The following is a 25,667-nucleotide window of genomic DNA, read 5'->3' as shown; positions in this document are numbered from 1 at the left end:
TGTAGCTGTCTTCAGACACTCCAGAAGAGGGCGCCAGATCTCATTACGGATGGTTGTGAGCCACCATGTGGTTGCTGGGATTTGAACTCTGGACCTTCAGAAGAGCAGTCGGGTGCTCTTACCCACTGAGCCATCTCACCAGCCCTCCTGAGTTCTTTATATGTTGCTTATTACAGATTATAATTTACGTGAGCATACACAAACACACACATACACACACAAATACACAAATGCATTATTAAAAAGGTTCTGGTGTTACTTAGAGTACTGTATTAGTTACTTTTCTGTTGATATAAGAAGATATTATGACCAAAAGCACTTAAGGAAGAAAGGATTTATTTGGCCTATAGTTCCAGAGGGAAAGAGTTCAGGTAATAGTGGAGAAGGTAAATGAGGAGCCCAAAGATTACATTTTCATGTGCACACAGATGAGAGAAGAGGAAGTGGGATTAGGTTTATAAAAGCATCACCCTCAGTGATGTTTATGCTCAAGCAGAGATCCACCTTCTACAGGCTCCATAATTAAACAGGCCTGCCAGCTGGGGACCAGTGTTCAAATACATGAGCCTATAGAGCATGTTTCTTGTTCAAACCGCTACAAATACATACAATTCCTCAGTCAGTGCAGGTGCTGTTAATGAGCCCATATTATAGGGTATACATTTTTAATGGTTTTTATTATCTTACCTGCAGAGAGCTAGTCTATAATGTTTGATGACAGCTAACTGTGCTTTTTGATTGATCTCAATAGGAATTTAAGTCATCCAGATTAAGGAGAATGAATCTCGTCATTTTCCACTTTGATGCATAAGTTTCCCTGACGAGTCTTTGGAATCACAGAAGAATTTGGTCACATATTTTACCATCAGACTAAAGAGATGGACATTACTAGTTTGCCCTGTGGTAAGTCCTGTTACTGCTGTTATTCTGTTGTAGGTCCTGCCTACACAGTATAGAGCCAGAGATCTGCCAGTCTGTTATTGAGTGCTGAGGTGGGCTGAAGAGGACTTGTTTTGTATATCTAGCATGTGCTTGGGAGAATGCACTGCATAATCATCACTGATACATTTATATATATTATATACATATATAGTATATAATTATATAATTTATATATAATTAATATACAATTATATATCATATATTAATTATATAATTAAATATATAATAAATTATATATAACATTATATATTATATATAAAAATAATGTGTATATATATATATATATATATATATATATATATAATTTTAATCATAGGCAAATTAAGAGTTATAGTTCTCAGAAATTAATTTTCCCTTGGCTTTAATGTGAAACTAATGCACTTTCTTCTTCTTCTTCTTCTTCTTCTTCTTCTTCTTCTTCTTTTTTTTTTTTTGGTTTTTCGAGACAGGGTTTCTCTGTATAGCCCTGGCTGTCCTGGAACTCACTCTGTAGACCAGGCTGGCCTTGAACTCAGAAATCCCCCTGCCTCTGCCTCCCGAGTGCTGGGATTAAAGGCATGTGCCACCCCGCCCAGCTCTAATGCACTTTTCTTAATGGGCAAGATAGTTAATCATATTTTCTTGCTGTAAAAATTGGTATGGCATTGTAGGTTACTGGGGTTTATATCTTGAGTGAACCAAATTATGTATTAGTTGCAAAAAGATAAACTCTCACCCTCACAGTGAATGTGGGCTTCTTGGCAGCTTTGTATTGATGTATCTTTTATTATTTTATTTTTCCAGAAAGTCTGCTTTCTGGTGACCAGAACTGCAGTCAAGGAGAAGAAACAGAGGGAGAAAGCATGCTGGCTGATTGCCTGGAAAACTGTAATGAGGTCTGAGGAACCATTGCATCCGTCTTTCCATGTAGACAGACTTATCTCCCAGGATTCCCGAGAAGGGTAAAGCCCCTGACAAGGACTAGTTATCCAGAAGAGGCTTTTTACAGTGCTGTAATGCTGTGTTTATAGTCATCCCTAGTTAGCCTTGACCATTGCAGTGCTAAATACCAGGGGCTTTTACAGTGTTCTTAAGATAATAAAGCATACATATTACTCTATCAAAAACTTTGTTTTTATATTTACCCCCTTTATAAAATATGTCCAGGAGTAGTATTAAAACAAAGAGAGAAGATGAAAAAGGTCAGGGTGTGGTGAGGTAAAAATGTTTGAAATGTGCCCTTAAAGCCACGCTCTTAGAGTAGATGGATGGAAAGTGTGGGTCCCAAGAGACTATGGGAGACCTCACCCTCTCTAGGCATTGAGTTCCCTATCCTTTGTCTTCTGAGAGGGCTGGTGGGGATATTAACTTGGTTGAAACAAGCATGTGGGGGTGGTTTAGGATTTGGTGACTTTTCAGGATGAGGCTGTGGATTTCTCTGAAGAGGAGTGGACCACAAAGGCTCCAACTCAGAACCTCAAGCCTCGTGCTGTGGCGGTGGAGGAGCACGCAAACCTGGCCGCTGTAGGTAAGTTGGTAGTTGTTTGCTTATGATGCTTCATGTGGAGCAGGCACAGATGTGCTTAGTGTGCCTAGGAGCCCTGTCAAATCCAATGCGATAGATAGCAGTGGTAACAGTTTTCTTCGAATGTATTTAAACTAACGTTAGTTTAATTCAGGGGGCGTCTACATCAAACTTCAGTACCTCCTCTATGGTGTATATGCATCATCACTGAGCTGCAGGCCTGGCACACTGTGGGTTGGCTTGGTTTTTGTGTGTTTGTGGTAGTGCACACCTTTAATTTCAGCACTTGGGAGGCAGAGACAGTGGATGTTTGTGATTTCAAGGCTAGCCTGGTCGTACAGAGTTCCAGGACAACCGAGTGCTACTCAGAGAATCCCTATCAGAAACAAAAGCAAACAAAAAGGTTTATTTTTATGTATTGTTTTTTGTGTATAAGTGCAGGTGCACATATGCCAACAGCACATATGTGGAAATCAGAGAACAACAACTTGCTTCTCTGTGCTCATCTTGTTGTTTGAGGAAGGGCCATTACTAGTTTTGCCACTGTACTTCTGGCTGGTTGTCCAGTTTCTGCCTTTCATCTCACTGTAAGAATGCTGGGACTAGGATTACAGACGTGTGCCATTGCAGTTAATTTTTTACTACTTGGTGTCCTAGTTTACTTAATGTTGCTGTGGCAAAACCCTGAGTAAATAAGCAACCTGGGGAGGAAAAGGTTTATTTGGCTTACAGGTTATACTCCATCCAGGGAAGCCAAGGCAGGGACCTAGAGGCAGAACCTGGAACAAACCATGCTTACTCCCTTAGGCTTGCTCAGCCACCTTTATTCTGACCTGGCAGAAGGTCTGCATCAATTAACAATCAAATAAAGGTTCTATAGACATGCCCACTGGCCAAACTGATGGAGGCTATTCTTTAGTTGAGGTTCCTTCTTCCCCAGAGTGACATTGACAGACAAGATGTGAGTTCTGCTGTTGAACTGAGGTTGTCAGTGTTATTTGGAAAGCTTTTATACCTGATGAGCTATCTTGATGACCCACTGTGGTGCTTCTTAAAATGTGCATTAACCTAGTTCTGTTGAAATGTATGTTCTTGTCTCTATCTTTGATTAGTGGAATAGCACTTTCTAGTTAGTATTCTATTTTATGACTATCTGAATTTGATGAACTATAATATTTGTAAGTTAATGGTTTATTTTATTCCTTAGCAAATATTATAGTGATTTATTTTGTCAGAAATGTTAATATAAAATTGATTAGTATTTTAGTGGTGAGAGATCCTTGGGATTGTGGGATTCAAGCCTTGTCTCTTTAGTCCTTTAGAAATAATTGCTGCACTTATTAGAATTATGGACCAAAAACCAGGTTTGATTGTGCATGCCTGTAATCTCAGTAGGCTTACAAGTTTTAGGGTCTAGCTTGGACTACAAGAGTCCCTGTATTGGGAAAAAATACATATTATAGACTTGAATCATAGAAAAGTTTGCTATTTGTTCTATTTATGCAACTTTGCATATAGGATATCAGACACTTATCAAACCCAGTGCTTTGACTTGTTGAAAGCATTGGTGAGCACATTGGAGGGAGTTCTTCAAGGTGGATGCTTATGAAGAGCAGCATTGACTAACGGCATATATCATTGTCAGTTCCTCTCTTCTCTTTGTCTCAAATACTTTTTCATTTTCTTTTTCTTTTTCTCTTTTGTGGTATAGGTCTAAGTAGTTGGTTCTCCTCCTTAGACTCCTGTGTACTGGGATTGCTGATGTTCTTACCATGCTCTACTTTCCTATTTCTTCCCTTTTCTCTCTGGTAACATGTTTTTATTTTATTATCATATATTAGTTTTGGCAGAATTAATAGTTAGCATTTTTTTTTCTCTAAATCTTCAGTTTGCTCGTAAGTCAGATTTATTTAGGAAACGATGGAGACATTTTTAACTTCTTTGCTATACTGTTGTTACTTAAACCTAATCTTGGGTTTAATTCTAGAATTGGAAAAGCAACTACAAACCAAAGATTTAGCACCAGAGCAGGAATTTTTGACAAGACACACCTTCATGGAGACACAGCAGGTGGTGAGTTCAAGGAAAGGGATATTTTTTATTTTATGCACTTAGCCAAGATTGACTTGTTTTTTTTTTTTTTTAAATTAGAAGTCATGGAGAGAACTGGGTTTTTTAGTAGAAGGAACAATCTCTTATCATATACTTCAGAAGATGAATATTAAGAGGATCCAAAATTAAAGTGAAACTGACCAAGAAGGCACATTTTCTCATGATTAGACATGCCCTCACAGCAAAACAAAACAGAAAACCAAAATTCCTTGCCATGAATGATTTTTTTTTTCCAGTTGAATTGCTCCAGAAAGGCATGTGTCTTACATTGGTGAGGAAGTCCCCTAAAGATCATCTCAGGATTTTAGTAACCATTGGTCTTAATTTCTGTAGTGATTTTGTGTTTTGACAAATGGTAAAGATGAAAGTCTTCATTTTTAAAAGAAGTAAACTTATTTTTAATCACATAACAAGTTTGAAATATGCTTGGGAATGTGCCACAACATAGGGGGTACGATAGAGTTCCTTGTATAGTGATGTAAGTTTATTTGCAAGAGGTGCAGAAATTCATGAATATAGAAGGTCTATTGAGTGACTGTGGAGAGAGGAATGCTCTAGGAGAACTGAGACCTGAGATAGATTATGGGGACCTTAGTCTCTTTTATAGGCAAGGATGTCACTTCCTCATTCTCCAGTGAGCATAGGTGATGTTTACTTTGCTCAAGCTGGCATTTTTGTGACGGTTTAGGATGCAGTGACCTTTGAAGATGTGGCTGTGGACTTTACCCAGGAAGAGTGGACTTCTCTGGATCCAGTTCAGAGGAACCTCTACAGAGATGTGATGCTGGAGAACTACCAGAACCTGGCCACAGTAGGTAGGGCTGCCATCACTTGTTCTAGCTTCATAAGAGAACAGAAATACTATTCTAGAATATGGTGTCAGCTCAGAGATCATTGGGAAATAGCAGATGAAGTCCCTTAACATAATTTAATACATCATGGTAGTTCTCAACTAAATGGTGGTTAGTAGTGTCACTACTACTATGCTAATAATATTATTTTGAGATTCTTCCTCTTTTGATTTGTTTTATTAATGAGGAAAGGTCTCATCCTATAGCTTAGGTTGGCTTCAAGCTCTTAGCACTTCTCCGATCTCAATCTTCTGAGAGCTGGGATAGCAGATGTGGGCTATCACACTTGGCTGTTATTCTTGGCAATCTTTATGAATCTGTTTCTGAAGATAAGAACTAGAGCTATCATTTTTTCCCTATAAGTGTGAAGACCCATGCTGGGCACATTTCTGTGTTATAGAGTGCTTGTTTAGACACATGAGGCCTTGGTCTGTATTCCTGGGGGTGAGGGTGGGGTAGCTTTATAACACTTTAGTAATTAAATAATACTATATTAGATCTTATTGGGAAAAGTGATTCAGTGTATTTTATTTTACATTTTTTTAAAGCATAGAATTTTCATTAATAATGAAGGAATAGGGATATTGCATGTCATTAATAGTTTATTTATTGATTGATAGTAGTGGGGATAATTTAGAACTTTGTACAGTCCAGGTAAGTGCTCTACTACTGAGCCATATCCTTAGCCATTTTTTGGTTTCTTGAGATAGGTCTCACTCTAGTTCTATAGCCATGACTATCTTGGAATTCTTGTTTTTCTCTTGCCTTAGCCTTGTGAGTGTTGGGATTATATCTGTGCACACACAGTCTTGGCCCTCCCTAGTGGTTTTTAAATGTGCATTTGGTTCTAAATTTGGATTTGATGGGTCATAGAAATTTTCTAGTTACCAATAGCATAAATATTTATATTCTGAGCTCTTTGTTAATAATTTTAAGTCTTTCTTGAGACATGTTTTCTATTATTGGCGAGTTTACATGAGTCTTTTCCATTGATATATATATTTGTCTCTGTGTCTAGGAGGTCAGATGTTTAAACCCAGCCTGATCTCTTGGTTGGAGCAGAAAGTAGAGTTGACAGTAATAGAGCAAGGAATTCTCCAAGGTTAGTATTTGTTGAAAACATTTCTTGTTGATGTCAAATTCTGTGTTTGGAAATGTTTTGGGGAACTGTTAGAAGACCATCTTGAATCTGAAGGCCAAGGTCTTAGAAACACAGTTGTCATAGAAAAGGCCAATGTAAAGGGTCTGTGATGTTCCAGTTTATTGTTTTCTCTGTTTATCCTGTTGACTATGCCATTTAATTTTAATAGAAAGAGCTGTAAATTAGTATAGCTATGACACCATATCCTGTGCTTGTCAAAATTTAGATTTAGACAGTTGCTTTATTCTCTCTTAGTTTTGTTGTTTAATGTATTTTAATATGAAAAAAAAAAACACACACACACACACACACATAAGTAAAGTTTTGGTCTAGAACTCAGGCTTAGAATTCAGAGAGGTCTGCTTGCCTCTGGCTCCTGAAAGTGTGCACCACCACGCATGGTCAAATGAGGTGGAGGTTTTGGCTGTTCTAAAAAATTTAACCTTTCATTTGTTGTGCAAATATGTATGTGTGAGTGTGTGTATATACACACACACACACACACACACACACAAACACACTCACACATACTTACATACATACACTTTTTTGTTTGTTTGTTTGTTTCACTTTAGAATGGGAAATGCACCTTAAGACAAAAAGGACAGCACTTCAGCAGGATAGATTTTGGTCAGATATGTCAAATGGAATGCAACTGGTAAGTCTCATAAATTTACTTTTATGTTTATGGGTGCTTTGCCCATACATACATCTGTGCACCATGTGCAGTTTGGGTGCCCTTGGAGAACAGACAATGGCATCTGATTCCTTGGGACAGGAGTTACAGACAATTGTGAGCTGCAGTGTGGGTGCTTGGGAACGAACCTGGATCCTTTGGAAGAGCAACAAATGCTTTTAACCCTGAAACCATCTCTCCAGCACCAGGATATTTCTTTTTAAAGAAATATTTTTATTTGAGGATATCTCTTATTTTGATAATAATCAACTCCCACTTCTCCTAACTCCTCCAAGATCTTGCCCTCCCCACCCCCCCAAATGCTATATCCTTTTTTAGAATCAATTTGAATTTGTGCTAGCCAAATCATTTCTTGGTGTATGTAGGGCCATCCACTGGAATGACCTACTAGGAGCCACACTCCTGAACTCAGAAGTCATCAGTTGTCTGTAGTTTCTCAGTTAGGGGTTGGGGCAACAAGATCCTAATGTCTAAGGTCAGGGAAAATTTAATAATAAAAATAATTTAATTTAATAATAAAAACAGATTCAAATGAAAGATGTGAGACAATTAGCTGTCAACAGGCAAGGAACTCTTTAATTTTCCTTTTTCCATTACTCCTTTTCTTTTTTCTTTTTTTTTTTTATTCAGAGAGAGGCACACTACCACTCAAGGTAGCCTTCACTTGTGACACTTTGCTTCAGCTTCCAGAATGCTGGGACAGTAGTAAGTCAGGATACTCAGCATAAAGTGATGCCCCAAATGTATTGTGAGGTTTAGAGCATCCGAATTCCAGTTTCTGTACAAGCCTGACCTTCTAATCATCTTTTTACCAATAGGGAATCATCTTTTTATCTAATCATCTAATCATCTTTTATCAATAGGGAAGAGAACGCAGTGGAGGGGAACCTGGTGACTCTGTTCAAGTTGGAACAGTTTTTAGTGAAGATTCATGCCCTCAGACTCACAGTACTTCAAATACAGAGAACACTTCTGTGTGTAATTTAGATGGAAAAGACTTTCAGCCACTCCTTAAAGAAACTTCTACTGAAGAGAACATTGTCCAGTTGAACCAGTGTGTAAAACCTTTGATTTTGACTCCAGATGTTTCCCAGAAAAAGTGCACTCCGGAAAAATCTGTTGAATGCAATGACTGTGGGGAAACTTTCGTTAATCAGTTAGAACTTCAGACACATAGTTCTTCTCATCGTGAAAAGAATCTCCACAAATCAGAGGAGTGTGGACAAGCTTTTACTCATCCTATAAGCCATGGTGGGCATGTGATTCCCACTGAAAAAAGATACTATGAATGTAAGAAATGTGAAAAATTTTTTACACATCCTGTGTACCTTAATATCCATATGCAAAGCCACACTGTGGAGAAACCCTATGACTGTAAGGAATGTGGGAAAGCCTTCAGTGAGCGCTCAAGCTTAATTGTGCATCTCCGACAACACACTCGAGAGAAGTCTTACGAGTGTAAGGAATGTGGGAAAACCTTTATTCAACCCTCACGTCTTACAGAGCATATGAGAAGTCATACGGGAGAGAAGCCGTATCAGTGTGACCAGTGTGGGAATGCCTTTGCGTCTTCCTCTTACCTTACTACACACTTGAGAACTCATACTGGAGAGAAGCCCTTTGAGTGTAACATATGTGGGAAGGCATTCACACGTTCCTCTTACCTGCTAGGTCACATACGAACTCATACAGGTGAAAAGCCCTATGAATGTAAAGTATGTGGGAAAGCATTCAGTGGCCGTTCTTGGCTTACCATACACTTACGGAAACATACTGGAGAGAGGCCCTATCCATGTACAGAATGTGAGAAAGCCTTCACCAGCTTTGCTCAACTAACTGAACATATAAAAACTCACACTGGTGAGAAGCCCTTCCGGTGTAAAGTATGTGCAAGGACCTTTAGAAATTCCTCATGCCTTAAGACTCACTTTCGAATTCACACTGGAATAAAACCATACAAATGTAATTACTGTGGGAAAGACTTCACTGCACGTTCAGGCCTTACTAAGCATGTACTAATTCACAATGGTGAGAAGCCCTATGAGTGTAAGGAGTGTGGGAAAGCCTTCAGTACATCTTCCGGCCTTGTTGAACATATAAGAATTCATACAGGAGAGAAGCCCTTTGAATGTTATCAGTGTGGGAAAGCCTTGGCTCATTCCTCATCTCTTGTTGGACATTTAAGAACTCACACTGGAGAGAAACCCTTTGAGTGTAATCAGTGTGACAAAACATTTACACGATCTTCTTATCTTCGTATTCATATGCGAACTCACACCGGAGAGAAACCATATGAATGTAAAGAGTGTGGGAAAACTTTCCCTGAGCGCTCATGCCTTACTAAACACATAAGAACACACACTGGTGAAAGGCCCTATGAATGTAAGGAGTGTGGCAAAGGCTTTATTAGCTTCGCTCAGCTTACTGTACACATAAAAACTCACAGTTCTGAGAGACCCTTTCAGTGTAAGGTATGCACTAAATCTTTTAGAAACTCTTCATCCCTTGAGACCCACTTCCGAATTCACACTGGAGTAAAACCCTATAAATGCAGTTACTGTGGGAAAGACTTCACTGCTCGTTCAGGCCTTACCATCCATTTACGAAATCACACTGGGGAGAAATCCTATGCATGCCAAGAATGTGGAAAAGCCTTTAGCACTTCCTCAGGCCTTATTGCACATATAAGAAGTCACAAAGGAGAGAAACCCTTTGAATGTGACCACTGTGGGAAAGCCTTTGCTTCTTCGTCTTATCTTAATGTGCATTTGAAAATTCACACTGGAGAAAAACCCTTTCAGTGTACAGTATGTGGGAAAACATTTACGTGTTCTTCTTACCTTCCAGTTCACATGCGAACTCACACTGGAGAGAAGCCTTTTCAGTGTATAATATGTGGAAAGTCATTTTTGTGGTCCTCATACCTTAGAGTTCACATGCGAATTCACACTGGAGAGAAACCCTATGTATGTCAGTACTGTGGAAAAGCCTTTACAGAGCACTCAGGCCTTAATAAACATTTACGGAAACACACAGGAGAGAAACCATATGAATATAAGGAATGTGGGGAAAACTTCACTACTTCTGCTGATGCTAATGAACATGAAACTCCCCACTGGGGGGAGAACCTTTGAATGTAAGGGATTCAGAAAATTGATAGCCCTTGATCCATCATTTGCAATCAAAATTTATAGTCTATACAAGTCTTATTAATAAGCAATGTTTAAAAACAATTCGGTTGCTATGTGCTGTAAAAACAACTCATTCTGAGGATGCTCTGAGTTTAAGGATTGTGGGAGAAATCAAAATTTCATGATATATGTATGAACTGAAGGTTTGTAATATAGGGAACGAAAACCTTTAGTGTTTCTATGAGTGTTGATGCAAGACATGTAGAAATGTCTCTGTGTTCAGGTATGGTCTCACAGTTGAGAAATGTCTTACTGAAGTTCGGGAAGTAACTTTTTACATTTGACAATATGTGGTGTTTACAGACTGAACACAAGCTACATGCGTGTAATAGGGGATTTGCTTCAGTGTCTTGGATGGCAACACTTGGATTTCTTGGGTGCTTCTATATGAACTTTGAATATTTCTCCATTTGTGTATTTTTATGACTTCAATTCCATTGTTGGTTTTCCTTTTTAAAATATTCCTGTTTGATGTGATTGAAACTGTTGTTTTTACCTAGTATCTGTTCTATGTCCCATGTTGGCATCGTGAACTAATGGACACAAACTCCCATCTCCTCATTACTTGTTACTTTATTTGTTGTGTCGTGCACCGGTCCCTATGTTGTTGTTGTTTTTTCCCTCTTTTCTTTTGGAGACAGTCTCACTTTCTGGCCCAGTATAACATGAAAGTTATGTAGCCTAGACCGGTCCCTAGCTCATGGCAGTCCAGGCCCCGCCTTCTGAGTGCATAGATTACAGGTGCAAGCCACCATACCTGGCTCTTTCTACTGTTTTAAGTATAAACTTCATTAGCACTGAAAAAACCATCATGTTTTACAATAGTGTTCAAGTTCTTAACACAAGTAGGTTTGGATCTGACCAATACAATCCCTTACTCTAAGTTCTAAGTCTTTGGTAGCCATTCCATTCTCTGCTTGGAGTTCAGCTTTTCTTTAGGCTTTGCTTCTTGTAGTATCTGTATTAACTCTACTTAGCTTTTTTATTTTTGTGACAGGGTCTTGCTGTAGCTCAGACTGACCTCAAACTCGCAACCTTTTTGCCTCAGACTTACTGCTAGAGTTATAGGCATGTGCCTTCATGCCTAGCTGGCGTATATCAATCTACATACTGTTCTCAAGGTGGAACTGTGTTATGGTCAGTTATTTTAAGACATCTAATTATCCTTTGGTCTCTATGGATAGTTAGTTTCTATACCTTGCTTGTTAGTATTGCTACATAGTGAATGTAGCTATCTCTTTAAATTCATGACCTTATGCTCTCAGATACAATCCCAAAAGTGACTTTGTTATTGTAATGATAGATATGTCAGTGTGTATGTAACAACTGCCAATTTATATTCCCAGTGATGTACCTAGTCTCTTTATTGCTTTATTCTTACTTTTTCCTTCCTGTATTCCATTTAAAAATGTGAGTTGGTATCTTCAGCTTTGATTTGCATTTTTCTAGTACGCCGTTTGTATATCACTACTAAAATACTGATTTCAGTAATTTATCAATTTTTAAATCAAGATCTGTGTATTTGCTGTGAAGTTACCTGAGTTACCGTGTTTTAGACGTAGACCCATTGTAATATATATATGGTTTACAGATTTTTTTTGGCTGTGTACATGCTTTTTCAGTTTTTTTTTTTATTGCTATACAGAATCTTTAGTTTGATATGGCCTTAATTCTTTATTTTTGCTTTTAATGCCCATAATTTTCATGTCAGCTCTAAAATTCTTTGCTGGTGTGTCTGGAAGCATTCTTGGAGTTTCATTATGTTACAGTTTTAGATTTTACTTTCAGGGTTTTGTTTGTTTGTGGTAACCTAACTATGTAATCCATGATAGCATAGAGCAGGCTGGCATTAAACTTGGAGCAGTATTTCTTCCCCAGACCTTTTGAGTGCTGAGATTTTGGGTTTGAGCCAGCCTATCCAACTTAACTGTATTTCTTTTACTATTATTTGATTTCCTTTTCTTTTTTAACCCCCCTAAGCTTATCTATGTGTATACTGTTTTTGTTTTAGTATACTGTTACAGTTTCTGTTTTGGTGCTAGGAATTGAATTTGTGGCCTCAAGGATGCTAGGCAGGTGCTCTACCATCAAGCTATAGTTCTAACTTCATTGTTGAAATTATGTGGACCACATAAAGGGCTTTTATTGTTTTATTTGTTTGTTTTTTGGATAATATCTTTATAATCTGGCTGGCCTAGAACCTGCTATGTAGAGCCCGGAACTCACAGAGATCTACCTGTCTGCCTCCCAGAGTGCTGGAATTAAAGTTATGTGCCCCTATGCCTGCCATTGACTATATGCTTATTTGTAAACAATTTATTTATATTGTTTGTATCAGTATTATACTGTTTGATTTCTGCCTATATACTGGTCTTGTTTTTGCTGTTCTTTCTTAAGACAAGGTTTATTGGAGCTTAGACTGCCTTTGAGATTAACTAAATGATCAAGAATGACCTAATGACCTTGGACTTTTGATCTTGCCTTTATCTCCTAGTATGATTCTAGGCATGTACCACCATACTTTGCACGCTCAGTGCTTATCAAACTTCATACTAAGTGGACATCTCTAGCCCTGTAATACATTGTTAAGCCTAGAATTTTTGTTTTTATTTAAGTCCTTTTGGGCTTAACTGAAAGGTTTTGATTTCTTATGACTTTTTTTTTTTTTTTTAAGCCTGTGGGGGAAAATGCCTTTAGAATTGTTAATGCAGTGGTAATCTACAAAGCACTTTGGGCAGGATGGACATTGTAACAATGGTAATTCTCTCAATGTGTGTGGCATACCTTGCAAATTGTTTATGGTCTTGTTCATGGTAGTTTAGATTTTTCCTGTTTAACTTTGTTCTCTATCATTTTATGTAGTTTTATATGTTGTATAATATTTTGCTTTTTAAATTTGTAGTATGTAAAGATACTGTTGACTTGAAAGTCTTATGTTTTATGAGTTTTTATAATTTTTTTTTCATGGATGCCCTGTTAACCTGAAACAATTTTACTTTTCTTATTTGGGTGACTTTTTTCTTACCCTGATTGCTCCAGCTAGGCTTTTCCCAGTATTTCCTGAATATAAGAAGGAAAGGTAGGTACGTAAACCTGCCCTTGAGAAGTTTGAGCTTTGTAACTGAATGAAAACTGAATTTGTTTTTCATGTGCTGTCATGATGAAATATATTTCTATCAAGTTTATTGACTTAACCATCAGTTGATATTGTATGATGTTACATGATCCTGTACATCTCCTATAATATGGACTTTTCTTTCATTTTGTTCATTCAGTATAGCATAAACCATCTTTGCCTCCCATTTATAAAATCAATCTTGATCACAGTTTTTATGGTTCTTTTAAAAGTTACATTATGAAGTGACCAGGAGATTGAAATTGTCTTAATGAATAATAATTATTTGACGTTGAGACAGGGTCTTGCTGTGTAGTCCAGGCTTGGCCTTGAACTCACTGTGTAGCCCAAACTGACATCAAACTAATGATCCTACAGCATTAACCTCTCATGTGTTGTAGCTTCAGTAATGACCCACTATGCTTGACTGATAATGTTTAGAAAGACTTCTCTGTGCTGCCAATAAGTGATTCATTTCATTTTTTAGGGCATAAATAGACACCCCCCCCCCCCAAGAAAGAGGTAAGATGGTTCCTTCATTGCAATGGTGTGATGATTGTAAAGATAGCCTAGAAATAGAATACTTAAGTGTAGAAAGCAAATATTATTGTATGAAGAGAGAAATAGCATGATGGAGTATAAGACTATTTTAGCACTCTTTTTGACAATAAATTGAGATTAACATTTAGTTTTAAAATAACTAAGGGAATTGTACTTGAACTAGACTTGAGACCAACTGGATCTAGTAATTTTATTTGAAACATTCTACATAAAAGCCAGAGAGTACTTTGTATTTAATTTCACATGGTACAGTATAAGAAATCTTGCAGTAGACTTATCAAGCTTTATTTTAAAAATAATTCTTAGACAGAATTGAGTTTATTTAGTTTTTGAGAGAGGGTCTCGTGGAGTTCACATACTTTTAGCTTACAATTCTGAAAGATTAAAAAAAAACTACATTATATGAATACAGATAGAATTGGCACTGATTTTTGTCTACTGAACCTAGATCCAAACTAAACATATCTCCCATCTGACACAGTTATTTTTGTATAGTACAGTTTTATTTGGTGTTGGGGTATGCAGCATGACACATTGGGGACATAACTCAGGAATTGGCTTTCTCCTTCCATCTTTTGGGTCCTGGGAATTGAACTTAGGTAGTTGAACTTGGAGGTAAGCATCTCTACCTGCTGAGCCAACTTGCTGGTCTACATAGAAATATTTTATATTTGCTATGGAAGCATGTAATGTTTTAGCAAATTGGAAGATATATAGTTGAATAGTCCCTGGAAAAGAATGTTCATATATATCTCAGAAAATGGTGAAGGATACGGCAGGGACTTCTCTTGCAGTGTGACCAGGAAAGCCTGCTTTAGGCTTCACAGAGGCTTTGTTTGCCAGGAACGTAATTGGTCACTTTACCAACACCAAATGTCACGGCCAGTTTCCAGTGGACAGTGTATTATTGTTCACTGTTGTCACAATGGTGACGTAACCGAAAGTCTGTACTCTTAAATGGTTATCTCCTTATTCCTCTTAAACCTTAATCACTGGCAGCCTCTGCTGTGGTTTACTTCATGACTATATATTTTTTTTCAGATTCCAAGTATAATATAATGCAGAGGTTTTGGTTTGTGTTTGTGTTGCCTAAATGTATGTATGTATGTGTACCAGATCCATGCCTGTGGCCCAAGAAGGTCTGAAGAGGGCATCAGGTCTTCTGGGACTGGCCTTACAGTCACTTAGGAGCCTCCGTGTGGCTGCTAAAAATGGATCTCAGGTCCTCTGGAAGAGCAGCCAGTGTAGCATAATTGAAGCCGGATTGAATTTTGTTTGAAAGCAGTGTTGTTTGAAAGTGAATTGTCCCCTATAAGCCTGTGAGTTTGGACATGTGCCTCTCCCCAAGCTGGTGGCACTGTTTTTGAAGGCTGTGGCTAGGCATTGGTCTTGTACCTGCCAACAGTTTTGGACAAAATCTCCACCACAAGCTCCTGCTTCTGCATAACCACTCCAGCCACCGTGCCTTTCCTGTCTTGCCGCGATAGATTCTACCCTCTCAGTCCATGACTTTTCCTTTTTAAAATATTGCTTCTGTCAGGCGTTTTTTGCAAATAATACAGGACATGCATAACTTTAAACTTAATGTGTTTGTGTGTGTGCACACATTGTATATGTACAAGTGCATACATATACCTGAGGCAGTCAGATGAGTGTGTTAGGTCCCCTGGAAGCTGGAATTACAGGGTGATGTAAGCTAATTAACTACTTGGCTACTGGCAATTAAATGAGTCCTTTGTAAGAACAGTAAGTACCTGTTTAGCCATCTCTCCAGCTTCTCTCTCTCTCTTTTTTTTTACACTTACTGGCCACTTGCATGTTTTAGGAAAGTTTTCCTGTTTGTTTTGTCATTTCTCCCTCCCCCTCCCCCTCTCCTCCCTCTCCCTTTGCATGAGAGAGAGGGAGGAGGGGAGAAGAAGGGAGGGAGAGGGTCTAGTGTCTTATGTGGTCAAAGATGAAGAAGAACTTTGAGACCTGCCTCTGCTCCCAACATGCTATGATTCTTAGGGAGTGTTGGATGTTGAAGATTTAACCTGGAACTTAGTGCATGCTAGGCAAGAACACTTTTTAGAGCCACAGTGACATTTTCAGATGAGTATATAATGTACTTTGCTTATTATTAGACACATCTTTAGCTTGTGTTGCCTTCCTTTGGTCTCCTGCCCCTAAAGCCCACATGTTCTCTACTATCATGTCTTAAAAACAATTTTTTTTTTGAACATGATAGAAAATACAGTTATTTTGCAGTCTGGATCTGACTTATTTTGCTTAGTAAGATTTTTGGTTCCATCATTTTCCCTACAAATTACCTAATTTTTGTCTTTATGACTGAATAAAATGCCATTCTGCATGTCATATTTTTTCATTTTATTATCTCGTGTGTGTGTGTGTGTGTCTTTCCCATGTGTAGGGATGCCCAAAGGGGCTAGAAGAGGTGATTGGCCTTCTGAGCCAACCAACAATGGTGCTGGGAACTAAATGCTGGTTTTCTGAAAGAGCAGTCTTGGCTGCTGAGTCATCTCAATCATTTTTTTGTTGTTTTGTTTGTTTGTTGAGACAAGGTTTCTCTGTGTAGTACTGGCTGTCCTGGAACTCATTCAGTAGACCAGGCTAGCCTTGAATTTAGAGATCAGCCTGCTTCTGTCTCCTGAGTGGTGGGATTAAAGGTGGTCACACCAACTATGCTACTTGAGTACTGATACTGTTAACATGGTATGCAGACAACACGTGTGCCTGCATGAATTTATGTGTACTCCATAAATGCAGGTCTCTGAAGAGGCTTAGAGGAAAGCATAAGACGCTCTGGAGCTGATATTACAGGTAGTTGTGAACCTGATGTGAATACTGGGAATGGAACCCAGGTCCTCTACAAGAGTAGTAAGTGATATTAACTATTGCATCATCTCTCCAGTCTCCATTGGCTAATACTTTTTTTTTTCCCGAGAATTCACTTTGTAGACCAGGCTGGCCTCGAACTCAGAAATCCGCCTGCCTCTGCCTCCCAAGTGCTGGGATTAAAGACGTTCGCCACCAACTCCCGGCAGCTAATACTTAATATACACTGATATGTCAAAGGCCATAGCCTGAGGAGAAATCCCCCCCTCCTCAGCTTTATCAAAAGACAATTCCTTGAGTTCCAGGAGAACACAACTGGATGGGCATTCTTCATATAGGTGGTCTACTTAACAGTTTGAGTTCTGGGGCACAACCTACCTTCTGAATACTATGAGGGAACTCTGGCTGCCAATGTTGTATATTGATGAGATTAATTGCAGCAGCCAAGAACTCAAGAAACAAAAACCTCTAAGGAGCTTAGTGATGGCTAGGAGAGAAGTCATTTTTCTCAGTAGTGTATTTACCTGTAATTTGTCCATGCTTCAGTAATTAGCTCCCACCTACACTCATGAAACAATTGCATTGGTTTTGGGGCGTTCACATGCACAAACATAGAAGGGACTTGTTGGAAAGGAGTTCAGTGATACTGAGATAGAGATATAATGCGCTGTGAAAGTGACCAGAATGCATTATACACGTGTAAGAGTGTCAAAAAGTGGGGCTGGAGAGATTGCTCAGTGGTTAAGAACAATTGTTGATCTTGGAGAGGAAGGATCTGGACCCAGTTCCCACCACCTACCTAATAGTTCACAATCAGTGCCCCAACTCCCTTTTACCCCCACAGACACCAGTTATTTGGTGCTCATACATATATACATACATACATACATACATTCATATGAACATGACAGGTATGTGGTTTGAATGGGAATGGCCCTATGGTCTCATATTTGAGTGCTTGGTAGTTGTGTTTTGGGGAAGGATTAGGAGGCCTTGTTGGGGAGGTGTGTCACTGTGAGGTTTCAAAACCCATGCTAGGCTCACCTTTTGCTTCCAACTTGTGAATCAGTTGTAAACTGAGTTGCTCTAGTACCATGCCATGCCTGCTTGCTGCCCTGCTTCCAGTCATGATGGTCATATATACACCTTCTGAAACTATAAGCAAGCCCTCAAATGCTTTTTAAATTGTCTTGGTCATTGTATCTCTCCACAGCAATAGAGCAGTAAGACAGAATTATTTGTGATTACTCTTATGCAGATCTACAATGAAAAGAGCAAGTGGAACAAAAAAAAAAAAGTACAAAATGTGAAGGAAAAGAGCACTGGGAAATTTAATGTTGGGGTCAAATCTTGTACTTAAAGAGATGAAGAGTTTAAAGAAAGGCCTCGTATAAAATGGAATAAAGGGAGTTGTTCTCTTGGGGCAAGACTCCACCCAGCCAAACATCCAACTTATGAATAGGAAATGCTTAAGGGATTTTCTAAAGCAAAGGAAAACTTATTCATTAAAGGAAAGCAACAAATCAAAGCTTATGCAGGTTTAATTCAAGGAATGAGCCAGGTTTCCCAGCCCAATCAGAACTGACCAAGTGTCTCTGTATTTAGAGTCATGAAGTCAGGAATAAAGGGGTTGAATCTTCTTCTCTGGTAAGGAAAGCTGAGGAAGCCAGGGTTTTGGCACAGGAGTCCTTGTTTGGAGGCCCGAAGAGGCCATTGTGTGAAGCTGAGTAAGTGAAGCCTGGATTGTGTTAGAAAGCTCAGGATTTTGGAGATGCCAGGGCCATAGGATGTCTGTTGAGAGCAGCACTGAGTGGAACCAGGTCAAAGAGCTGATGTCACCAAAGCTCCAAGGGTTGGGAGATCTAAAGATAATCCTTTCTTTTTCCACTCTTTGGCATAGGACATAGAGTGTTGGGATTTGAATTTGGTCTGCCAGGTTTCAGTTTTGTTTGGTTAATATTTCTCTACTATGCTACCTTTTCTCTCTCTTGAAATGGTAATGTATATTCTATACCATTGTATAGTAGAAAAAAAATTGCTTTTGATTTTATAGGAGAGCCTTGAGACTAAGATCTATGGGGCTTTGGAGGTTGGATTAAGTGCATTTTTGCATTATGAGACAGCTACAGGCCTACGGGGACTAGGGTGTGAAATGTGGTGGTTTGAATTAAAATGGCTTCCGCAGTCTCATCCATTTGAATACTTGGTTTTTAGTTAGTGAAGCTGTTTAGGAAATGGTTAGGAGGTGTTGCCTTGTTGGAGGAGGTGTCTCACTTGAAGGTGGGCTTTTAGGTTTCAAAATCCCGTACCAGGCCTAGCCTTTATGCCTCGTGGGTTGTCTTAATATGTAAGTTGCTGGTCCAGTGCCATACCTGCCACCACGCTTCCTGTCATGTCGGTTGTATATTCAACCTCTGAAACGATAAGCAAAGCCCAGAATTAAATGCTTTCTTTTAAAACTTTCTTTGGTCATAGTGTTTCTTCACAGCAATAGAAAAGTAACTTAAGATAAAAACACAGACTTGATTGATTGATTGAGACAGGGTCTAGCCAGGAACTCACTAGACCAGGCTGGTCTCAAACTCAGAGATCTGTTGTATGCTGTGATTAAAGTTAATACTACACTCAGCTAAATCTTAAAAAAAAACAAAATAAAAAACCAGGGGACCTGAAGATTCTGACATGCATGTAATGCACAGGGATAGGGCAGGCCTTTCATCTTCGTCTCAAACAAAAACACCCGTGCAGTGGTGGCATACACTCCCAGCACTTGGGAGGCAGAGGCAGGTGGGTCTCTGGAGTTTGAGGCCAGCCTTGTTTAAGGAGGAAATTCCAAGACAGCTAGGGCTACACAGAGAAACCCTGTCTCAAACAAAACAAAAACCAAAAATCTTCAAAAACAAAGGAGAAGCTAAGAAGCCAAACGGTGAAAGAGTTACAGAGGAAGGTCATCTTGGACGCTGTCACTGTACTACTGGTGAGTTAGAAGGTGGGCCTGACAAAGCTGTAGGATTCAAGGAAGCACAAAAGCCTATGCAGGTAGCAACATTGTGCTGTTGATGCAGGTACTGTCAGGCTGCAGTGGACATAAACATTCATGGCAGTAGCTAAGAAGCTTTACAAGAAGGAGCCCCACATTGTAGCCAGTCCCACCTTTTTAGTGGATGCTGGGGACTCCAGGCCTTTATTCTTCGAGCAAGCATTCATACCCATTGTGCTTTCCCCAGTGCCTATTAGTTATTTTCTGTAATTAGTTTCTTGAGACAGGCTTTTACCTAGACCTGGAGCTCACTGGCTTTAAACTCATAGAGATCTGCCTATCTCTGCCTCAGAAATCCTGGAATTAGGCATTGTCACTATCCCTGACCTAAGTTAACGTTATTAACTCCATACATGGGCACCTCCAAAAAAAATAAGTGCTCAAAAAGTTTTACTAGGAAAAAAATCTTTTTTTTTTTTAAAGATTTATTTATTTATCATATGTAAGTACACTGTAGCTGTCTTCAGACATTCCAGAAGAGGGCGTTAGATCTCATTACGGATGGTTGTGAGCCACCATGTGGTTTCTGGGATTTGAACTCAGGACCTTTGGAAGAGCAGTCAGTGCTCTTACCCGCTGAGCCATCTCGCCAGCCTGAAAAAAATCTTTAGGTACTCCTGTGTAGTGGAGATTGCCTGGCATCAATGATATGTAAGTACGAACCTGAACTCATGGGATGACACATGATTGATGTTCAAAGAGAAAATACCCACAGTTTACAGACAAAACCATATTATGGAGAAAATATATGGAAAAAAGGCTAAGAATTTTAAAAGGCGGTAAGGAGGACTCAGCATGTTAAGGGAGGGAACTTGATTTTGCAGAGAAACTGAGTTGGGTTCCTAGCACCCATGTTGGTGCCTCCGATGCCTCTCTAGAAGAGCACATGCTCTCTTCTAGCTTATATACACACTCGTGTGTACACACACTTCACACAAACATGTTATAAAGGAGGAAAGGCCAAATACAAAAGGCAAAAATAAAATTAAAAAAAGGCCAGGCAGTGGTGGCACACATCTTTAATCCCAGCACTTGGGAGGCAGAGGCAGGCAGATTTCTGAGTTTGAGGCCAGCCTGATCTACAGAGTGAGTTCCAGGACAGCCAGGGCTACACAGAGAAACCCTTTCTCGAAAAAACCAAAACCAAAACAAACAAAAAAAGAGGTGGTGAGTTGACTTGGTGGTTAAAGATGCTTTCTGCCAAGCCAAATGACTTGAGTTAAATCCCTGGGACTCTTACGGTAAAAGAAAAGAACAGACTCACTCAAGTTGGTCTCTGCTCTGCACAGCAACATACACACACACACGAAGTAGATACATTAACAAATATTTTTAAAAATATTTGTTATTACTCCTAGCAAACTGACCTTAACAGCTTGGATCCTGGGCTGACCCAGGATTTGCAGAGCCTTAGTAAATAGGCAAACTCTTTTTGTTTGTTTGTTTTTTGTTTTGGTTTTTCGAGACAGGGTTTTTCTGTATAGCTCTGGCTGTCCTTGAACTCACTCTGTAGACCAGGCTGGTCTTAAACTCAGAAATTCCTCTGCCTCCCAAGTGCTGGGATTAAAGGCGTGTGCCACCACTGCCCAGCACAGGCAAACTCTTAATGGTTCTGGACTTCATCTCAAATGGCCAGTCTCTGGAGAACAAATGGCATTATAAGATCAACTGTCTCAAGATAAACCCTGCTCAGCTAGTCCAGACAACTTCAACTGCTATAAAAGGATCCCCCTTCCCTGAGGTCGGGGTGGGGTGGCGATTCTCTTCTGCTCGCTCTGATAATGTACTAACTTTCTGTTCAGTGTATGTCTTCTCTCTCTCTCTCTCTCTCTCTCTCTCTCTCTCTCTCTCTCTCTCTCTGTGTGTGTCTCTCTCTGTCTCTCTCTCTCTCTCTGTCTCTCTCTCTCTCCCCCCCTCTCTCTCTTGATTTATTTATTATTATATGTAAGTACACTGTAGCTGTCCTCAGATGCACCAGAAGAGAGCATCAGATCTCATTACGGGTGGTTGTGAGCCACCATGTGGTTGCTGGGAATTGAACTCAGGACCTTTGGAAGAGCAGTCAGTGCTCTTAACCATTGAGCCATCTCTCCAGTCCGGATTGTATCTCTTTATCCATTTTTGTATGTGTGTGGTCTGAGGACTAGTTGGTTCTCTCCCTTGACCATGTGGGTCCTGGTGATTGACTTTAGGCTGCCAAAGCTGGCAGCAAGCACCTTTGTCTGCCGAGCCGTCTTTCTCTTCCTCTCCCCTCCCCCAGAGTTGGAGAAAGGAAGAGGGAGAGTGGGTAGATTTACAGTTAGAGTATAGTTAGTTGTCCAGAACACCGGAAAGAACTCTTAACCACTGACTTAGGTCTCCAGCAACCTCCAGTGTCTTTCATATCAATTCTGGTCTGGACTCCAGTGCACTGGACCCATCCTGACAGGACAGAAAGCCCAATGTCTCAACTGTTGGAATTGAGACAGTGTCCAAGATAAAAGAAACCACAATCTAAACAGCAGAACGAATAAACAGGATTCAGTTTATTTCATGGATTCCTAGGCTCACCACTTAAGATAAGCAAGTCAAAAGCTGAGTGTGCAAAGCACCTGCAAGACTATGTCTCCTCTGGCACTGGACCTACCACTCAAGTCCGGGTACTGGATGTGAAAGAAGATATAAAAAAATTCAAGGTCCATGACTCATGCGGCTTGCTAGTTAAGAGGACTTTTTGGGCCTAGAGCAAAGAACAAAGGCTGTAAAGCCATCCCAGGAACCAACTAGCCATAAAGATAGGGAAGACATACAAGAATGTCTGAGCCTCCCTATCCCCTGCCCTTCTGATATGGGTTAAATGTTAACCAGATGCTCTGCTGTTACCTCGATCTGCATGTACAGTTTGCTGTTTAAACTGTCCAATTGTGTGAAGCCACACCAATTCTTCCCCTACCCCCACTCTTTTCCTATATAAACCCCTAGCTTCTGAGCCTCGTGGTCGACACCCCTGTCTCCTGCGCGAGATACGTGTTGGCCCGGAGCTCCATCATTAAACTACCTCGTGTGTTTGCAGCAAGACGGTCTCTCATGATTCTTTGGGTGCATGCTATTTCATGACTCAGGTGGGGGGTATCCCCACGGAGGTCTTTCAGATGGTCAGGCTTCAAAAATACCGGAGCTGGAACCTGCAGCAGTCATTCCGGAGGCAGAAGTGCTCTCTGTCACTGCCTCCCTTGTCTTCCCAAGAGGACTTCGGGATTTGTAGTTCTTTTGCTCCTCAGAGGCGGTGGCCTACAGGCGACCCAGTAGGTGGCAGTGCCCTCGGGCTGCATGGGTGAGCACCACCTGATCCATTTTGTTTGTTTGTTTGTTTTGTTTTGTTTTTCAAAAGGGAAAGACTTTGCACTGTTGGATTTTGGTCTTAAGTCCTCTTGAGGAGTTGGAAGATCCGAAGTGTTCATGCAGTTGAGGTGAATGCCTTTTTAGATGAAGGCAGTTGTGAAAGCAGGGAGCCAAATGGAATCCCAGTCCTCTGCTAGAGCAGTGCGAACACTCCACTGAGCCAACAGCAGCCTCAGCAACACTTTTCTCAAAAAAAGAAAAGTGCATTATTGTTGGATGTGGTGGAGCTCACTTGTCACCTCAGCAGGAGGAAGGCAAGGGTAGGAGGATCAGGAGTTTCAGGTGCCATTACAAAATCTTGTCTCAACAATATTACTAAGAAGTAGTCTGAATAAAACTAAAGTTCTCCACATTCTTCTCAAAATAAACCTTATTTTTAAAAATTGTTTTATTATATGTATAGATAGGTGTTTTTTCTGCATATATATCTTTCAACCACATTCATGCTTGGTGCTGGAGGAGACTAGAAGAGTGCATTGGATCCTTGAATTGGTGTTACAGATGGCTGTGAGCCTCCATGTGTGTGCTGGGAACTGAATTCAGGTCCTCTGGAGGACCTGTGCTCTTAACTACTGAGCTATCTTTCCCACATCTCCCCACCCCCCAAGTGTACTTTCTTGTTTCTTATTAAGCCATATAAGGAGATACATTTATTATTACGATTTGATTAGTATGTAGAAGTAGAGGAAAGTATTATTTTCTGTCTTTGAATTGAAGTAGTGAAAACTAGAAAAAGGAATATTTAAATTGACAGCAAAAATGTAAGTAGGAGGGGCTGGAGAGGTGGCTTGGCTATTATGAGCAGTTATTGTTTTTGCAGAAAGCCTGGGTTTGGTTCCCAGAATCCACATGGTTGGGTTACAATCATACCTAACTCCAGTTCAAGGGCTCCAGCAGCCTCTTCGGAACTCTTGGGGCACCAGACCCATACATATATCCAGGCAAGACAGTCATATACATATAATAACAAATTTAAAACATACACACACACACACACACACACGAACAGAAGGAAAATAGAGGAGATGATGAAAGTTTTCTGGAATTGGAAAGTTGTGTTTATGGAGAGAGAAAGGCAAATGACATAGGGATTATTCTTAATTTGATACTTGAGTCATTTACTATATGGGGGGAAAAGAGGGAAAACGTATTCAATCTGTAACTAACAGAAGCAATAAGTGATACTCAAATGATATAAATCACAGAAAACAGCAAAGCGAGAATGTGTTTGAAATTTCCATACATAGTAAATTAAGGAATTAGAATCCTTAACTGGGCATTAAGAATAAGCTTACTGTAAGTACCAGTAACAAGAATTATTTTAACAAGGCCATGTTTTGTATAGAGATGTGTGATTTTTCTTTTTTAAAAATTTTTATTAGATATTTTCTTCATTTACATTTCAAATACTATCCCAAAAGTCCCCTATATCCCTCTGCCCCCACTCACCCTGCTCCCCTACCCACCCACTCCCACTTCTTGGCCTTGGTGTTCCCCTGTACTGGGGAATTTAAAATTTGCAAGACCAAGGGGCCTCTCTCCCAATGATGGCCGACTAGGCCATCTTCTGCTACATATGCAGCTAGAGACACGAGCTCTGGGGGTACTGGTTAGTTCTTATTGTAATTCCATCTATAGGGTTGCAGACACCTTCAGCTCCTTGGGTACGTTCTCTAGCTCTTCCATTAGGGTCCCTGTGTTCCATCCTATAGATGACTGTGAGCGTCCACTTCTGTATTTGCCAGGATAGCATAGCCTGGCATAGCCTCACAGGAGACAGCTATATCAGGGTCCTTTCTGCAAAATCTTGCTGGCCTATGCAATAGTGTCTGGGTTTGGTGACTGTTTATGGAATGTATCCCTGGTTGGAGCAGTCTCTGGATGGTCCATCCTTTCATATCAGCTCCAAACTTTGTCTCAGTAACTCCTTCCATCTGTATTTTGTTCCCTACTCTAAGGAGAAATGAAGTATCCACATGTTGGTCTTCCTTCGTCTTGATTTTCATGTGTTTTGCAAATTGTATCTTGGGTAGTCTAAGTTTCTGGGCTAATATCCACTTATCAGTGAGGGCATATCAAGTGACTTCTTTTGTGATTGGGTTACCTCACTCCGGATGATATCCTCCAGATACATCCATTTGCCTAAGGATTTCATAAATTCATTGTTTTTAATAGCTGAGTAGTACTCCATTATGTGACTGTACCACACTTTCTGTATCCATTCCTATGTTGAGGGACTCTGGGTTCTTTCCAGCTTCTGGCTATTATAAATAANGCTGCTATGAACATAGTGGAGC

At 39.8% G+C, this 25,667-nt stretch overlaps 1 protein-coding gene across 4 annotated transcripts in view; it reads left to right on the top strand.

Moving 5' to 3' along the window:
- LOC110302589 (zinc finger protein 26) overlaps nucleotides 1–16,469 on the top strand; it is a 25,696-nt gene extending 9,227 nt beyond the window's left edge. For all 4 annotated transcript variants that reach the window (XM_029481627.1, XM_029481625.1, XM_029481626.1 and 1 more), the window contains exons 3-10: nucleotides 752–903; nucleotides 1,726–1,817; nucleotides 2,341–2,449; nucleotides 4,434–4,519; nucleotides 5,247–5,373; nucleotides 6,428–6,511; nucleotides 7,126–7,208; nucleotides 8,111–16,469. In XM_029481627.1, coding sequence (XP_029337487.1) covers nucleotides 879–903; nucleotides 1,726–1,817; nucleotides 2,341–2,449; nucleotides 4,434–4,519; nucleotides 5,247–5,373; nucleotides 6,428–6,511; nucleotides 7,126–7,208; nucleotides 8,111–10,381 — 2,877 coding nt within the window. In that variant the 5' untranslated portion in view covers nucleotides 752–878 and the 3' untranslated portion in view covers nucleotides 10,382–16,469. The remainder of the gene's footprint in view (nucleotides 1–751; nucleotides 904–1,725; nucleotides 1,818–2,340; nucleotides 2,450–4,433; nucleotides 4,520–5,246; nucleotides 5,374–6,427; nucleotides 6,512–7,125; nucleotides 7,209–8,110) is intronic.
- The last annotated feature ends 9,198 nt before the right edge of the window (nucleotides 16,470–25,667 follow it).

This window comes from Mus caroli, chromosome 9 (assembly GCF_900094665.2).
Source record: "Mus caroli chromosome 9, CAROLI_EIJ_v1.1, whole genome shotgun sequence".
NCBI classification, from domain to species: Eukaryota; Metazoa; Chordata; class Mammalia; order Rodentia; family Muridae; genus Mus; species Mus caroli.
The sequence above is the reverse complement of the archived record's forward strand: the minus strand, read 5'-3'. Positions and strand labels throughout refer to the sequence as shown.